This window comes from Lepidothrix coronata, unplaced genomic scaffold (assembly GCF_001604755.1).
Source record: "Lepidothrix coronata isolate B3197 unplaced genomic scaffold, Lepidothrix_coronata-1.0 Scaffold57, whole genome shotgun sequence".
NCBI lineage: Eukaryota > Metazoa > Chordata > Aves > Passeriformes > Pipridae > Lepidothrix > Lepidothrix coronata.
Window position 1 is genome coordinate 4948188 of NW_016690237.1, and position 15202 is coordinate 4963389.

The window sequence follows — 15202 nt, forward strand, 5'->3', positions numbered from 1 at the left end:
CTTCCACAGCTGCCAAGGCTTTCCAGCAGGCGTGAACATACTGCTGGAGCATGAAGTTGCCCAACCCATGGCTTAATGGAATATAGACCTTGTATTTATACTACAGCAGTCATGCTTATGGGGGAAATAAGTTAAGAGTTAAGAGTGAACCTAAGCCTTCCCCAGCAACAAATCCTGATTTTAAAGTAAGCTTAAAGTTGACAGGTATGGCTGCCTGACACAGGGCAAGAAGCTGTGAACTATTTCAGTTCTTGGCTTTGCAATGGCATAGGAAGACCTCCAGATTTTGAAAGCAGGACACAAAAAAAAAATGAAGTCAAATGCATGGGATAAACTTAACACTTTCAGAGGAATGACAAGTACTGAAGTCTTTCACCATCCTCAAGGATTTGACTACCCTATACCCTTGGGGCTGCCATCCATTCAGTCAAGATCAACACTGATATTCAGGCTTCAACTTTTCAAACAATAGTCAATGGAGAAGTAACAAAGACTTACAGTTACAAGAAGAAACACCAACTCATTTTATCTCCTTTTAGACAGGTCCTAAAAGTCAGTCCAGCAAATCCAAGCAATCAGGTAAGATTTATGCAATTAGCACCTAAACATGTTGTTACCCACCCCAGAATGGGGAAGGTAACCCACGTTCTTATTAATAAATCCCTTGGGGTGGATTAGAGTGAAACAACACTAAAAAATTGGTGTTTGAAAACATATATATGTAGGGTTTATTTTAGAACAATTTTGTTTCAAAGGTAAACAGATATGTTGCCATTTCGGGTATTATCATCTGTATCTGTCATGTATAGCAATATGGCAAAAAAATAACCTTTAGGGAAAATGCATAAGGGAGAGAAAGGGAAAGTTAAGATAAGGGTAAGGGAGAGTAAAGAAAAGAAAGGATAAGGGTGGAAAAATGTGTATAGTCACCACCCACTGGATTCAGTGATGGAACTTGGTAGTTGTAGAAGTGATGGTCTTGATCTGCTGGGGGCGGGGAAGGGAAGCCCACACACTCAAAGTTATGAGTTATTACATATTTCCAGAACAACTTGTACCTCCCCAGGGTGGAGAGTTTTACCATGGAATAGTGTCACAGGCCATGCCACAAGCCACCCTGCTGGGTGAGCAGCTGCCTCTTTCCAGCTTGCAAAAGTCCCCTGGCGATCCTAGAATGTGTAAATCATTAACCTTTTCAGTCTCTGACACAACACTCTTCCAAAGTAGTGGAAAACATCAGTAACTTCGGTACTTCAGCTTCCAGAATCCATTATAAAACCTGCTGCTATCTTTGGTTCTTTCATTTGAAACACTAAGACCCCAAGAAGATATTTGGTAGAAATGGACTGAGTGAAAATCAATGCAGAACAAAGAGCAATTCTTTGCTATCAAAAATTATATTCTTTAAATTATTGCATCAGAAGTTTTTGCAGTAGTACAAGCACATACCTCATCCATAATAAAACTCTGAATAAACTATATCAGGCATGACATAATTTATATTTGTGACATTATTAAGATTACAGTTTCAACTGTTTCTCAAGTTTCCTTGCCATCATCAATGAAGACCACAAGCAAAGTGATGCCAAGCAGTAGTCACCTTGGAAAGACAGCCCCCACCCCCCCCCCATTATTATTGTTGGGCATGACAATATATGGCAAAGGACATCCCTTCCTCAGCTGGGGTCAGCTGTGTCCCCTTCCAACCTCAGTCCACCCATTTGGGGAGGGGTGTGTACAAAACAAAAAACCGGAGCAGGTTAACTCCATCACTGCCAGACCCAGCATAAGGACACACAGCAAAATATCTATTCTGCACTGAAACAACTCAAATGCCTTATTTTGCTAAGCTATCAGTGGCGAACTGAGAGAGGGTGTTATGCTGCTTTAGGTGTTGACTTATGTTAAAAATAATTTGACTCATCAACCCAAGTTAAACATCCTGATAGTGAGGTGAAGATGTGGCGTAATGTATTCTTATCTAAAAATGCTGACACAGCTGGCCTGGAGTCATATGACTGACAGTCAATCACTTTATACTATAAAGGTTCAGTCCCACTTTCTAACAGCAAGTTCTTCTAACATATCCCTTTCTTGGAGTGTGTATGAGGAGACTCCTCCCTTTGGTCAGGACACCCCTCAAGGTTACTTTTCAAGCCTGATTCCCCCATGGTTGTTCATAACATTAATCTCTACCTGCTTGTTTTTTTGCTTGAACATAATTGCTTTGATACAGTACACTATATTACACTATACTACTATACTAGTAGTTTTAGCTTCTATACTGTGTAGAAAATAATTCTGATTAAGATATTCTTGTCTAATCATTTATTATAATAAATAATTTATTTTTATATAAATATATTTGGTTTGCCATCCTTAATCCTGTGGGACAAAGTTGTACAAAGATTCATAATTCCTTAGACTTAAACCATTGACAAAGTCTGGGGCTAAGATTGGATCCAGCTGCACCTAGGCTCCTCTCTGAGGAGTTTAGGAAGCAAGGGAGTCCTTTCTGCACCTTGTGACTTGATGGGAGGGTTTCTCTAGTAAACTGTATCTGAAGCTCCCACTCTACCCGTGACACCTGGACTAGTGGAAGGTCCATGGCAGGGGGAGTGGGAACTAGACAATCTTGGGGGTCCAACCCAAACCTTTCTATGATTCTGTAATTTTCTTAGGCCTCAGAAATTACCCTAGATGTCAAGGGAGCTTACGGAATTATTCATTTCAGGGTGGGATATAAAAACTAATCTTGGCATCTTCTCTGGAGCAAAATAACCTATCAAGTACAGCCTTTTTTTTATCAACTATCTGTCAGATTCTTCTAGTATGACTCCAACACTTTTTGGTAACTGCTACTGCTTTAACTGTTTCCACTCCCCGGAAACAACACTGCATTCATAGCTTTATGACTTACTGAAAATAGCACTATAAACTGACATTTCCCTGATTATCTCCCTGATATTATCAAGACCTCCACCCAAGATATCAATCTGGGCAAGCTTGGTGCTGTGCCCATTTCCCCAGGGAGCCTGTTCCAGTGCCCAACCACCCTCTGGGTGAAGAATCTTCCTAAAATCTAACCTAAACCCTTCCTTGACACAACTTCAGGCCATTCCCTCAGGTCCTGTCACTGTTCAACAGAGAGATCAGTGCCTGCCCCTCCAGTTCCCCTCACGAGGAAGTTGTAGATTGTCATGAGGTTTCCCCTCATCCTCTTCTCCAGGCTGAACAGATGAAGTGACCTCAGCTGCTCCTCATACGGCTTCCCCTCAAGGCCCTTCATCATCTTCATAGCCGTCCTTTGGATAGTCTCTTTTGCTTGTGCTGTGGTGCCCAAAACTGCATGCAGCCCTCAAGCTGAGGCCACACCAGTGCAGAGTAGAGGACAATCAACTCCCTCAACTCAGGAGGTGTCCCTCCATCGGCTGGTGATGCTTTGCCTGATGCCCCCCCGGACACAGTTGGCCCTCCTGGCTGCGAGGGCACTGCTGACTCATGTTCAACTTCACATCGACCACGATCCCCAGATCTCTTTCTGCAGAGCTACTCTCCAGCATCTCATTCCCCAGTCTGTACACACAATCAGGGTTGCCCAATCCCAGGTGCAGAATCCAGCACTTGTCATTGCTAAACTTCATATAGTTGGTGATTGCCCAGCCCTCTGATTTGTCTAGGCCTCTCAGTCTTCAAGGGACACAACAGCTCCTCACAATTTAGTGTTGTAAATGTCTACCTTTTCTGTTCACAGCTAGTAACTACAAAGATTTCAGCAGCATGGTCTAGTAAAAAACAAATCCCACATGCATTCACTGAAAGTAACATAGAAACTCAGTCAGCCAGGGATCCAGCACTGCAGCACACAGTGTTCCTCTGACACTCAAGGAAATGGACACACTTCGATTTCATGCATCAGTGTGAGGAAAATGGCATCTGAAGGCTGTAGATATAGAGCACGTCCTGCTGAATTAACAGCTGACATAGCTGTAACATAACAGGGTAATGAAGAAGAGCAGCTGACCTTCATTATTCAAATGTGTTGAGTGATGTTTTCAACAAACAGGTTCTTCTTATACAGCACTTCTGCAGATTTTAATATACTGACATAGGAAAACAGCAACTTCAGTTCACTGGAAAGTTTTCTTTTTAATTTTACCATAAAAATGCAAAATAAACTCTTCAACTGTACTGTTATAGCTTTTAATATTCCTGAGCTGCATTTTAGAAGCAAAAGTATTCTTAAATGGATTTAACAAGAGACACTGCAGCCTTACTTTTAACACGACAAGTAAAAATAATTTAGCAAGAAGGCCCCTTTTTCAAGATAACGCATAGCTCTTTATATACCTGAAAAAATGCTTCAAGTAGCTCTATGCCACCTGAAGTAATTACAAAGCCAAATGTCAACAAAATATTGGAACAACTTCCAACGATTTTACCACCGCTTCTTACTTCCTACACCAGTGTGTCTCTCTTACATGGAAAGTATAATTATACAAAGGCATTACATGTCAGAATAGTTTGGGCCACAAAGCTTGGCATCATAAAGACATACGAAGGAATCATAGCAATTTAAAAGGTATCCTGCATATCTTTATAGTCAGTTTTAAGAAAAATATGAAAGTCCTGCTATCCACCTCATTCAGTAAAAACTCTACTTTGTTAAACATGTTTTCATTGATTAAACCAGAAAACACTTCAAATCAAATCTGTATGTAATAGCTTGTCACCTCTGTAGTTCCTATAACTGGCATCCATGTATTTTTCAAGCCAAATTAGGTGATACAAAAACTTAACACACTAAAATTAAGCTTTAGAAAACTGAAAGTGAAGAAAATAGACTGGCTTTTAGCACAAGCACAGGTGGTTATACCTACATTGTGGTAGAAACATAGAAAGAGACAACAAAGGTCAATAAAAATCAGGCATCTATGTTCTTGATTTCAGGGACTAGATGCAACCTAAGCATTGGTGAAACAAACGTGTTTTCTATAGCAGTCACACCGATGAGGTCTGGTTTACAACTTTCTGGCCCTTTTGTCCAATCACAGCCTTTCAAAGGAGTCAAGGCCTCCACTACCCACTCCAAGTACTCCTTCGCTTGCTCCGTGATCACCTCCGGTGCCTTCGTCTCCTGCTCACACTTCTGCGACTACGACTTCTTTCCCTTCTGTCTCGTCTACGTTCCCTACTGCGAGTTCTCCTGTAACGTGAACGCCTGGGGCTTACACTTCTCCGACGAGGACTACGGCTTCGTCGAGGGCTGTAACTTCTGCTAGAGCGCCTATAATACCTCCTTTCTTTCCTGCGCTTCTCATCCCGGTAACTCACATCTCTTCTGTGTCTGCTGCTCTCTCGTTTACCCTTACTGTCATCACTATTTATGCTACTACATGAACGGCTCTTTCTTCTCCTTGGCTCTGTGCTACGTTTGTCCTGCTCACAGTGTGAGCCCTTCCTGTGCGTATTCTGGTCACAGCTAGAGAGGCTCTTCTGGTCCTGGCTATTGGTGGGAACACATGACAGTACCCCTAAACCTCTTTTCTCAGAACACCTCTCAGAGTTTGTAGTATGAAGATTCTGACCTTCTTTGATGGGAACTTTGTTATGAATGTTGCCATTTAAGTACTTGCATTGAGTGTTTACACTTTCAGGGGATGCTACTTCTGTTTGAGAGCCGGAAGCCAGTTTGCCAGTAACGGCCTGTCCTGAGGTAGAAGTGATGCAGCTGGATGACACAGTGTGTGAAACACCACTAGGGTTTTTCAGTACGTCAGAATGAGATGCTTCAGGTTCTTCTTTGTTTTGATTAACTGCATCCATTTTCTTGCTCAGAAGATTATTCAGTAGTTTCTCCCTCAGTTCCTTTTCTTTCCTCTGCAACCCCAGTGCTCTCTCTTTTTCCTCTTCCACACGTTTAAGCTCAGCCTCCTGGAGCCTCCGTCTCTCCTCTAGCTGCTGAAGACAAATCTTTTCTTCGTTCTGTTCTTGCTCCAAAAGCTTTACTGTCTAAAACAGTCAAAAAGAAGATAAGAATAAACGAAAAAACATTTATATACCTGCTCATGCTTTCAAGTTGTACCTTAACAGAAAAGTAGCAATATGGCAGGAAAATTAAATCTAACAAACAGAACTTAACCATCCCAAAATAAAATGACGTTTCCTTAAGGGAAAAAAAACCCAAACCAATCAACCAACAAAACCCACTAACACACAACTTTTTGAGGTGAAACATTATTGGTTCACGATTCTGGAGAGTTAATTGCTCCTAGCTGTTTCACACAGCAAAACCAAAGCTTGGTCTGTATGTCTCCTTAATATAACAACAGTAACAAGAGCTAGAACAATGTGAAATCTGCAATATTGAAATACATTTATCAGGGTCAACACTTGAAGGTTTCAGCCAAATTTAAAAATAAAATCATCTTTCTCTTAGATGATTGCAATCTGCAGTTTGTAGATGACTTTACAACGAATTCATAAAAACCAGCGGAAATATTATGTATTTACGTATATAAAACAGACAAATATTACGTAGAAACTGATTCCCATTTTGTCAACCACTTTAGAAACCATGATACTGAAAAAGTCAGTTTAAACATTTTTTTTATACTGACCCAGCCAAACAGCTTAGTGTAGACCTTAGAATTCTCCAAGTGACAGAAACATACTCCCTGTTTCATCAGGCAACCCTTCTATTCTGCAGCTACAAAGTTTAAAAGCCTGCCAAAAGCATTTCTCCCTTCTTCTACTATATAACTGGTCTGTACATAGCACTCTATGAATTCAAGAGTGCACTCCTGAGGCACACCGGCATGAAGGAAAAAAACCATGCTTTGCCACACAGCTTTCATTTCTGCAGAAAATACTTAGCATACATTACACCCTAACATGACTTTATCCAAGTCTTAAGCTTCACTGTTTCAGTGAAAAAATAACAACACTGTTAGAGACAGGACCTAACATTTAAGTCCTTTGCTGACAGTTCTTTTTCTACAGAAAAATAATTCTGTACATTTTCAAATATCAACTAATGAAAGTTTATTCTTTGAAATTGCAAAGAACAGTTAACAGAATTGCTGAAAGCCAGATGGGTAACAGCATCAAAACTGGAACTAAAAAAAAAAGGAGTTTTGCATCTTATCTTCCACCTTTAGTTCACTTTATCAAGCTCACACATTCTTTTACTGGACTTAAGAGCAAGCCTGCCAATTACTTTTCAGGTAAAAAATGTTATTAAGAACTACAGTTTCAAGTTCACTCTTCCATTTACCTATACGTGCATAATTTTCCAAGGGAGAAATACTGTTTCACTGTGCTTTTCTGATTTTTTTGTCTAAGGAATAGCATCCAAAGAGGTAGTAAACCTGTTGTTTAATGAACAATGCTCCCCACCCCTCTCAAGTCAGGCTTTGTTCTGCTGCTTTCTTCATTAGCTTCTGAAATAAATACTGAAGTTACCTTTACTCTGCTTAGCAGTTCTGCAATTAATCTAATGGACTGCAGATTTCTCTGAGCTAGCAGGAGCTTCCTTTCTTCTAGCTTTATCTTTTCTTGCAGTTTTTTCTGTTCTTCAGCTTGAAGCTTTTCAAGCTGCTTTTTGTTTCGTCGAACTTCACGATCTTTCTGTTTCTGTTCTCTCTTGCGCAACTTCTCTTCTCTTTTTCTCTCTCTCTCATACTCTTCAAGCTCTCTCTGCTTCCTAAAAAGAAATTAATATTTTTACCTTATCTAGGCCAGTTACAATTTTAGATTCCTATGTAAAAAAATCTTTTATACTTTAAGTAAATTTCTTTTTAAGTAACTGTTATTGATTACTGAAGAACAAAAGTAGAAAACTGAACATTTTAACCATTATTTGCAAGAGCAAGCAGTCATCAGCCTGCCATTTTTTAAAAACAAAGACAAAATATGGCTACAAACCTATTTGACCAGAGACGATAACCATGCATCAGGCAACCGGGTAGAGAATTATCATGATGAGAAGTAAAATACCAAGTCAAGTAATGTGTGCAGGGGTGGTGGTTTTTATTTCAGTCATTAGGACAAAATGGTAGCTTATGCTAAAGGCCAAGGGTTTCTGAGATCAGGTGTCTAACAGCAAAATTTTTGGGAAATTGAGTATTTTGCAGGTTTAGAGTTTTGAAATGAACGTAAGTATAAGTTATAACCTAAATAACCCCATTCAGATTTAAGTGTTTCACTTTAGCTACAGGAAACTTCTGTTTCTATCTTCTATCTTTTGACACTGATATGAAGGAGTAACAATGGTTTTGATATGCCTGATAGTTAAAAACATAACTAAGCAAAAAGCAATAAATACCTTTCTTCCTCTTTTTGTTTTTCCTCAGCTTCTTTCTCTTTACGCTTTTGTTCTTCCCTCTGTTTTTCAAGCTCTTGAAGCTTTTGCCTTTCAAGTTGACGTTTCTTAATTGATGCATCACTGAGGTGTTTTGTTGAGTCAAAAGAAACCTTTACAGGATACAATTGAAAACAAAGAGACAGAATTAAAAATCCCTGACAACCTACCAATTTTAACCTAGACCTCAGTGTAAGTACAATCAGCAATACAAACCCTTTTTTAAAAGAAAGAGAACTTCTCTATGTACCCAGAGCAAGCACCAGCTACTGTAACCAGGTAACTAGCTATTAAATGACTGTGCACTAGCAAGATCAGATACCAATTTACACTTCTGTGTCCCACAAGGAACATAAACCCCAGTTGTGGCTTAGGCTGTGGCTGCACAATGTTTTCAACATGTCAGAACAGGCACATACAGAACTCTTAATATACGCACGCTGTTAGGGACTGTACAGCATTAGGTAGAAATTGGTCTAAACACAGGCCCATTTCTGTTTAAAACTGATTCTTAAATTTAGCAAATGAAATAGTTCTACAACATTCAGCACCTGGTTTAAGCAAGTGCCTTCCCACCAGTTCTAACACCAAGATTCCCAAACTGAGGTACGCAGGACTGAGGATCCCAAGGAAGATACGCACATCTGATCAACAAGACCTCAAAAACAGTAAACTTCCAGGACACATGAACACACCTTGGCCATGTCCAGTTGGATGTTGGAACAGGACACCAGAAGACACCACAGCCCTGGTGTCCTTATCTCTCATTCTGTGTGGAGCCAGGTGTCTCTAAAACATTCCTGCAGATTCATAGTCATGAACCATGGGGAAGAGAACAAGGGGCACACGCTCTGCAGTTTAATTCACCCAGGCTCTACGTAAAATGATGTTTCACTAACAGGCTGAAAGGACAGATAGGTAGAAACACACAAGGTGTTGTGACCTTGTATGACAGGTATCTGTCCTGACAGGGCAGCTGCCAGGAAGACATGCTTCCTCTTGCACAGCCAAACTAAATTTGGGAACCCTGATCCTCTGTGTGCAAGTGACAGTTTGAATTTCACTGGGCTAAGCCACAGTTTTTATGCCGCAACTGACAAGCTTTGATAACAAGATTACAGCATTTTACTTACACTGACTAAACTTGCATAAATATTTGCATGTTTCCACATTACACACAGGAATACTCTAGTTTTTTTTCTGAAATGCAATTTCTGGTTTGATGAATGACTATTGGGCATACTGAAACATATTGGCAAACACTCAGCCAACATGTAAATGCTCAAATCACCCCCAGAGTAAGTTTTCTTGAGGCCAAGCTTTCATAGGTACTACATCTGAACTGACTGTCTTGATCTCTCCTATCATAGCTGTAATTTCTAAGACAAACAGGTTACAGAAAAATAGTACTGGAAAACACAGTACGTAAATATTATAAATTAAGGCTAGTGCATTCACATGAAACTGTGGTAGAGATCACCACTCCCATTTAAATTTTTGTGGAGCCCTTCTGTATGTGAGGTACACTAATGATTAACTGTGTATTCCCCAGGCCATACAAGCCATTAAATTTCACAGTTCTGACACTTGTCTGGTAGAGCTCATTGTCAATACAGGGACCAAATACAGAGGCTATGAAATTTCCACCCCTCTCCAAATTCCAATTTGTAGGGAACACAAGAAAGAACTATGCACTTTAAACTCAACCTTTTGGTGAAATCTGTCTGAACTTGTTCAGAATTAGAATTCTAAGTGAAACCACAAAATCTACAAACACACGTTATTTTCTAAAACTATTTAGAAAGTGATGTTTGTAAACCTGATCCTTCCATCAGCAGTTCTCATTTCTGGAACTGTCTTGTTAAGGAAAAAGTAAAACTCGACTCACTTTGCTCACACAGTCTAACAACACATTTTTCTGCCAACGTTTTCTATTTAAAATTGTATTAGGGCTGTTCCATGAAGCTACATGAGCGCTGTCAATGTCGTCTGTTGTCATCACCACAGTACACAGAGGTAGGTTTCAAGCACTATGGAAATAACATTTATTTGTATTTGGTCTTTCATATGTGTTCCCATAAAAAAAAAAAAAAAGCTTGCAGTCTCTCACCTTGATATTGCAAGCCACTGCTTTGCCATCATCGCCTTTGTACATGAGCTTCATCCCTCGCAGAGCGTTCATGGCCTCGATGAAACCCGCGTACTCCCGGTACTGGACATAAGCTTCGAAATTTAAATGGCCTCCAAAACTGAAAGTGTGGAAATTTCTGCCAGTCATTTCTTCTCTGTAAGGGTCCAGCATAGGTATGTCCACATTACGGATTTCTCCAAATTTCTGGAAAACTTTTATCAGGACTTCTTCGCTTGGCTTTTCCGAGCCTGTCTCCTTTGCTGCAAACCACTTGCAAGGTAAGCCCTCCAAGTGAATGGTGTCCGGCCTTTCCCCCGGCAAAGTTTCGTTCATGTCCTTTGCATCACGGAAAAACGAGTCCCAGTCATGTCTGGTGGGAAAGTCAATCTTATACTCTGCAGCACGCACTTTCAAAATGTCAGAGAAGCCACTCAACTTTATTGTTTTGCCATCAAGGCATGCCAGGAAAGATTTAACCAAACTTTTGTTCTCAACCTCTCCTTCAAACCGAATGAAATCCATTGTGCTTTTAGAAATCCGCAGAGTGGAAAACTGGTGAGTTTGCACCATCCCCTTCAATCTTTCCATCACCTCCCAGTTCGAAATGGATTTTCCCGGTTGCTTCAGCTGAGGAAGGGCCACACTGATGGTCATTTTTGTAATGGGCTTAAGGTATAACCCACAGGGAGCACAGAGCTCTACAGCTTCTGATGTATCATGAACTATTGTTGCAGCAGCCATAACAAAGAAAAAGCATAGGATAAAAAAATAAAAGATGCAAGTTTAAGTTGCAGGCCAACAGTAGTCAAATAAAATAGCCCTTATCCATAAATAATTTAATTCTTTGGCGATTTAACCATTCCCAAGTTAAAACGATGTCTCTTAATACAGCAGTGAACTAGATAACTAAAACCGAGTAGTACAAACATCTTAAACTACTTTATAACCGCTAGAGCCTATAAGTAATTAAATCTCTGTAAGGCCTCAGAATAGAAAGCAAGAAGCTGATGACAATCTTAGGAATACATGAGGTTGGTATGTGATGGCTCAGAAAGCAGCTACCCTTTCTCAGAAGGGAGGGAAGGGACTGGCGGCGCGATGTCACACCGCTCCCAAGTTTACTTAACAACCAGGGAACCCCAGCAGGCTGGCGCCGAGGCAGATCTCACGTTCTCCGGAAGGAAGATCTGGAAAGTGTCTGCAACGAGAGAAAAGCGCTCTTTTGATTTAAGAGCCCGAAGCCGCACCGCCCCGACCCTGCTGGCAGCGCCGAGCGGCCCCCGCAGGACAGGGCGGGGGAGCGCTGCGAGTCCCTCCGCAGGCAGTGGCCACCCCCGGCCGCATGGCCCGCCGGCACCTGCCCCGGAGCGGCTCCGCGGGAAGGCCGCCCGCCGGTCCCAGGGTCACCCGCACGCCCCGCCGCCTCCTCCTCGGCGCGCTCCCCGGCGGTGGAGCCCAGGTCCGCCTCCCGCCTCCCTCTCTCCGTCCCTCCGTCCGTGTCCCGCTCCCAGACAGTACCCCCCTCCCGCCTCACCCGCAGCCGCCGGGACGCGTCACACCGCGCGCGCCGCCGGGATCGACATCGCTTCCGCTTCCGCCTCCTCGCGACCCGGTGCCGCAGCGGCCGGGCCGGGCGGGGCGGGGCGGCCGCGCTCTATGGTAGCGCCTCGCCAAGGCGGGAGGAGCCACCTGGCGGCGGGGCGGGAGAGCAGCGGGTCACAGGGGAAGTGTTTCCGCCCTTTTGTGGGTGAATACCCGGCCCGCGTTTCGTGCTGTGCCACAGGGACACACACAGCACAGCGTGGTTAGCGGGCGCGCACCCAGCGTGTGTGGACAGCTGTGTTTCCTAGTACGGCAGTTTCCCCTTTTCACAGATTCACAGGTTGGAATTAGGTTGGAAACCACTGAGTCCAACCCATGACTGAACACCACCATGTCAACTAGACCATGGCACTAGTGCCACGTCCAGTCTTTCCTTAAACAGTTCTAAGGATGGTGACTTTCTGGACAGTCCATTCCCATATCTAATTGCTGGTTTTGTGAAGAAATTCTTCCCAATGTCCAGCCTAAACCTCCCTTGGCACAGCTTGCAAATATGTCCTCTTGTCCTGGTTGCTTGGGGGAAGAGACCAACCCCCACCTGGCTACAACCTCCTTTCAGGTGGTTGTAGCCAGTGATGAGGTCTCCCCTGAGCCTCCTCCTCTCCAGGCTAAGCAGCCCCTCAGATGCACTCCACAGGACATGCTTTCCCTCTGTCAGCCTGGGACACCGAGGGCACAGCCACCCTGCCCAAGGCCACCTCATCTTGAAGGCAGAGCAGGGGTGACTGAGGTCACTGGCGACTGAGGGAGACGTGCTGCTTACCACATCTTTCCAATACTTTTGCTGTGTTTGAAAACAAACCCAGACTCTGTATTTGTAAAAGAAAAACAAAAATCGACAATACATAATGTAGTTCAATAGCAGGAGTGACTAGTGCTGTTTGAGGTACTGTCAGATATCCAAGATATCCATACAAGGGTCTGGAAAATATGCCATGTGACCATCAAGGAGATTTGACTATTCTGTCAGATGGAAGTTGTGCTGGATAACATGCAGCATCCCCAGTGGCAGGGAGCATGTGAGTTAGACAACTGAATTGAGCCTCCTAGATCATCTCAGGGGCATGGGGTCTGAGTCCTACTGGGCTTTCAGCTGCCACATTAGGAGGGTGTGAGTCTTTTCAAATCCTGGGTTGAACCTACTGCTGCACCTCAGCTGCCATCTCCAATTCCCTAGAGCATCTCCTTAGACTCCTACAGCAGGAAGCTGAATCCTGGTTACACCTTGGCAGCAAACTTGAGACTTCTACACAACCACTTGTTTGGCATCAAAGATTACCTTTTTTTCTATAGATTTGATGCAGAGTTAAGGTCTGAAAAGGAGTTTCTATGAGAATAGCAAAGCAATATTTTGATCCTCAAGTACAGTTCTTAAATGGTCTTATACTATTTTGCAGTTAACTCATCGGACCTTGTCACTGCAGCTTTATCATCATCAGATTCCTCATACTTGGGCTTACAGCAAGTGAAAGATGCAGAAGTTGCCACATACGTACTGACTTCATTATCTCCAGATGTGTGTGCCCGTGTTCTCAGAGAACCCAAGTTTCAACCCTGTGGCTGTAGTTGCATGCCCCCACCTACTTCTTTCAATTTCTTGCTGCTTATCCCTACCCCTTGAGCTGTTCCTGCTACTGCTGTCAGGCTCCTAGCCTCATCCAGTGGCTCAACCACTACAGCACCTTCCTGCCCCTGCTCCAGCATTTTAAAACAGGCACCAGGCTCCACCTGGGATAAACTCCCACCCCTTGAGAAAGGTTACGATGGCAGTAACCTTCAGCAGCAGGCTGGGTGGAAATAATGACTTTAAAGAGTCATTGACTTCAGTGCAGGAGGTCACCATCAATCCAGCAGCTGCAGTGAGACCACAGCTGTTGCGCAGAAGTGCTATTTCATGTCGCAGATGCTGATAACTGCTGGTTGTACTCTCTTTTATGGTTAAGTAGTAGTATAAACACAGAATCAGGAACTACAGCTACCATACAACTGTTAGAAACAGTGTGTGGTTTATGGTCTGAGAGCCCCTGCGTAGTATGTCGCCTTCTGCTACAAACTTCCACTTGGGAGCGCACAAAGCTGACCTGAGTAGGTTCTGGAGAATTTCAGTAGCAGCACAGCGAGACACTGCATATGGCAACAATTTTGAATCCTGTGCATGATAGCCCTACCCTCTGAGACTCTGCCAGAAATCAATATTCTGTATTTTAAACTCAAAGACTAGGACAATGCTCTGAAAAGTTACAAAATACCAGAACTGAGGTTACCTGTGACATGACATCAGCCACAACCTTGAGAGCTATCATAGATTATTTTTTCCAATGTGCTGGAAAGAACTGTTACAAGCATTACATTTAATAATATTGTAAGATAAGAAGAAGTAGTGATAATGTACATAACTTTTAAAAGATGTAGTCAAGCATCAATACTGCATTGCAGCAAGTGTAAACAGTGTGTCTGCTGAAATGCAGTCTTTTGCCTTTGGCAGATGTGTTATTTTTTCACTGTAGTGAGATACCTAAATAAGTAAATGAAATGTGTCCCTTTGGCTTTCAGAATCTGAAGTCAACATCAGTAAAAAAAGGATATCACACCTACAGGGAAGAAGGATAAACCAGCAAAGTAAACATCAGCATCCAAGAGCAACTGTGTATGTAAATCTGGTTTTTTACTGTAAGACATTGACTCTCCCCAATTCTGTCAAATACATTGTGCTAATGACCTAAAAAAACCTTCTAGTATGTCTAAAAGCTTGTACCTTTTTTCTGACTTCAAACAGATAGTCTTATAGAAGATCTCACTTCTACCTATAAACTTTCTCATCTGTATCTTCAGTAGTTAAAACACCAAATCCCAGAAAATCTCACTAGAGGGAGCGCTTGTTATTTACATTTATGTAACAGATCTATTCATAAACACAATTAAAATAGGCTATAAACAGCAGATACTATGTTTTGTATTCATGTCATGATACTGACCATTCTTCCTTTCTTGGAAGAGGATATAATTCTCCCAACTATGCATGGTCCTATCTGTGTACTTCTGCTCTTCCTGAAATGCACTACTTTCTCAGCCTTAATGGTCATTTGTGGTAATGCACATGAGATGTT

General features: G+C 42.3%; 1 protein-coding gene across 4 annotated transcripts; it reads right to left on the reverse strand.

The window, feature by feature from the left end:
• Nucleotides 1-4185: 4185 nt before the first annotated feature.
• Nucleotides 4186-12093, reverse strand: AKAP17A (A-kinase anchoring protein 17A). 4 transcript variants are annotated; one of them, XM_017816715.1, is made up of 6 exons: nt 12028-12093; nt 11556-11691; nt 10473-11215; nt 8327-8475; nt 7465-7705; nt 4186-6012 (listed from the first exon to the last, which is right to left on the reverse strand). In XM_017816715.1, the coding sequence occupies exons 3-6, from the start codon at nt 11145-11147 to the stop codon at nt 5116-5118; spliced, it is 1962 nt and encodes a 653-aa protein (XP_017672204.1). In that variant the 5' UTR covers nt 11148-11215; nt 11556-11691; nt 12028-12093; the 3' UTR covers nt 4186-5115. The 4 variants fall into 4 exon arrangements, with proteins under 4 accessions (XP_017672204.1, XP_017672206.1, XP_017672205.1 ...); XM_017816717.1 differs by having other exon boundaries at nt 11616-11691; nt 12028-12088; XM_017816716.1 differs by having other exon boundaries at nt 11663-11691; nt 12028-12086.
• Between the last annotated feature and the right edge of the window lie 3109 nt (nt 12094-15202).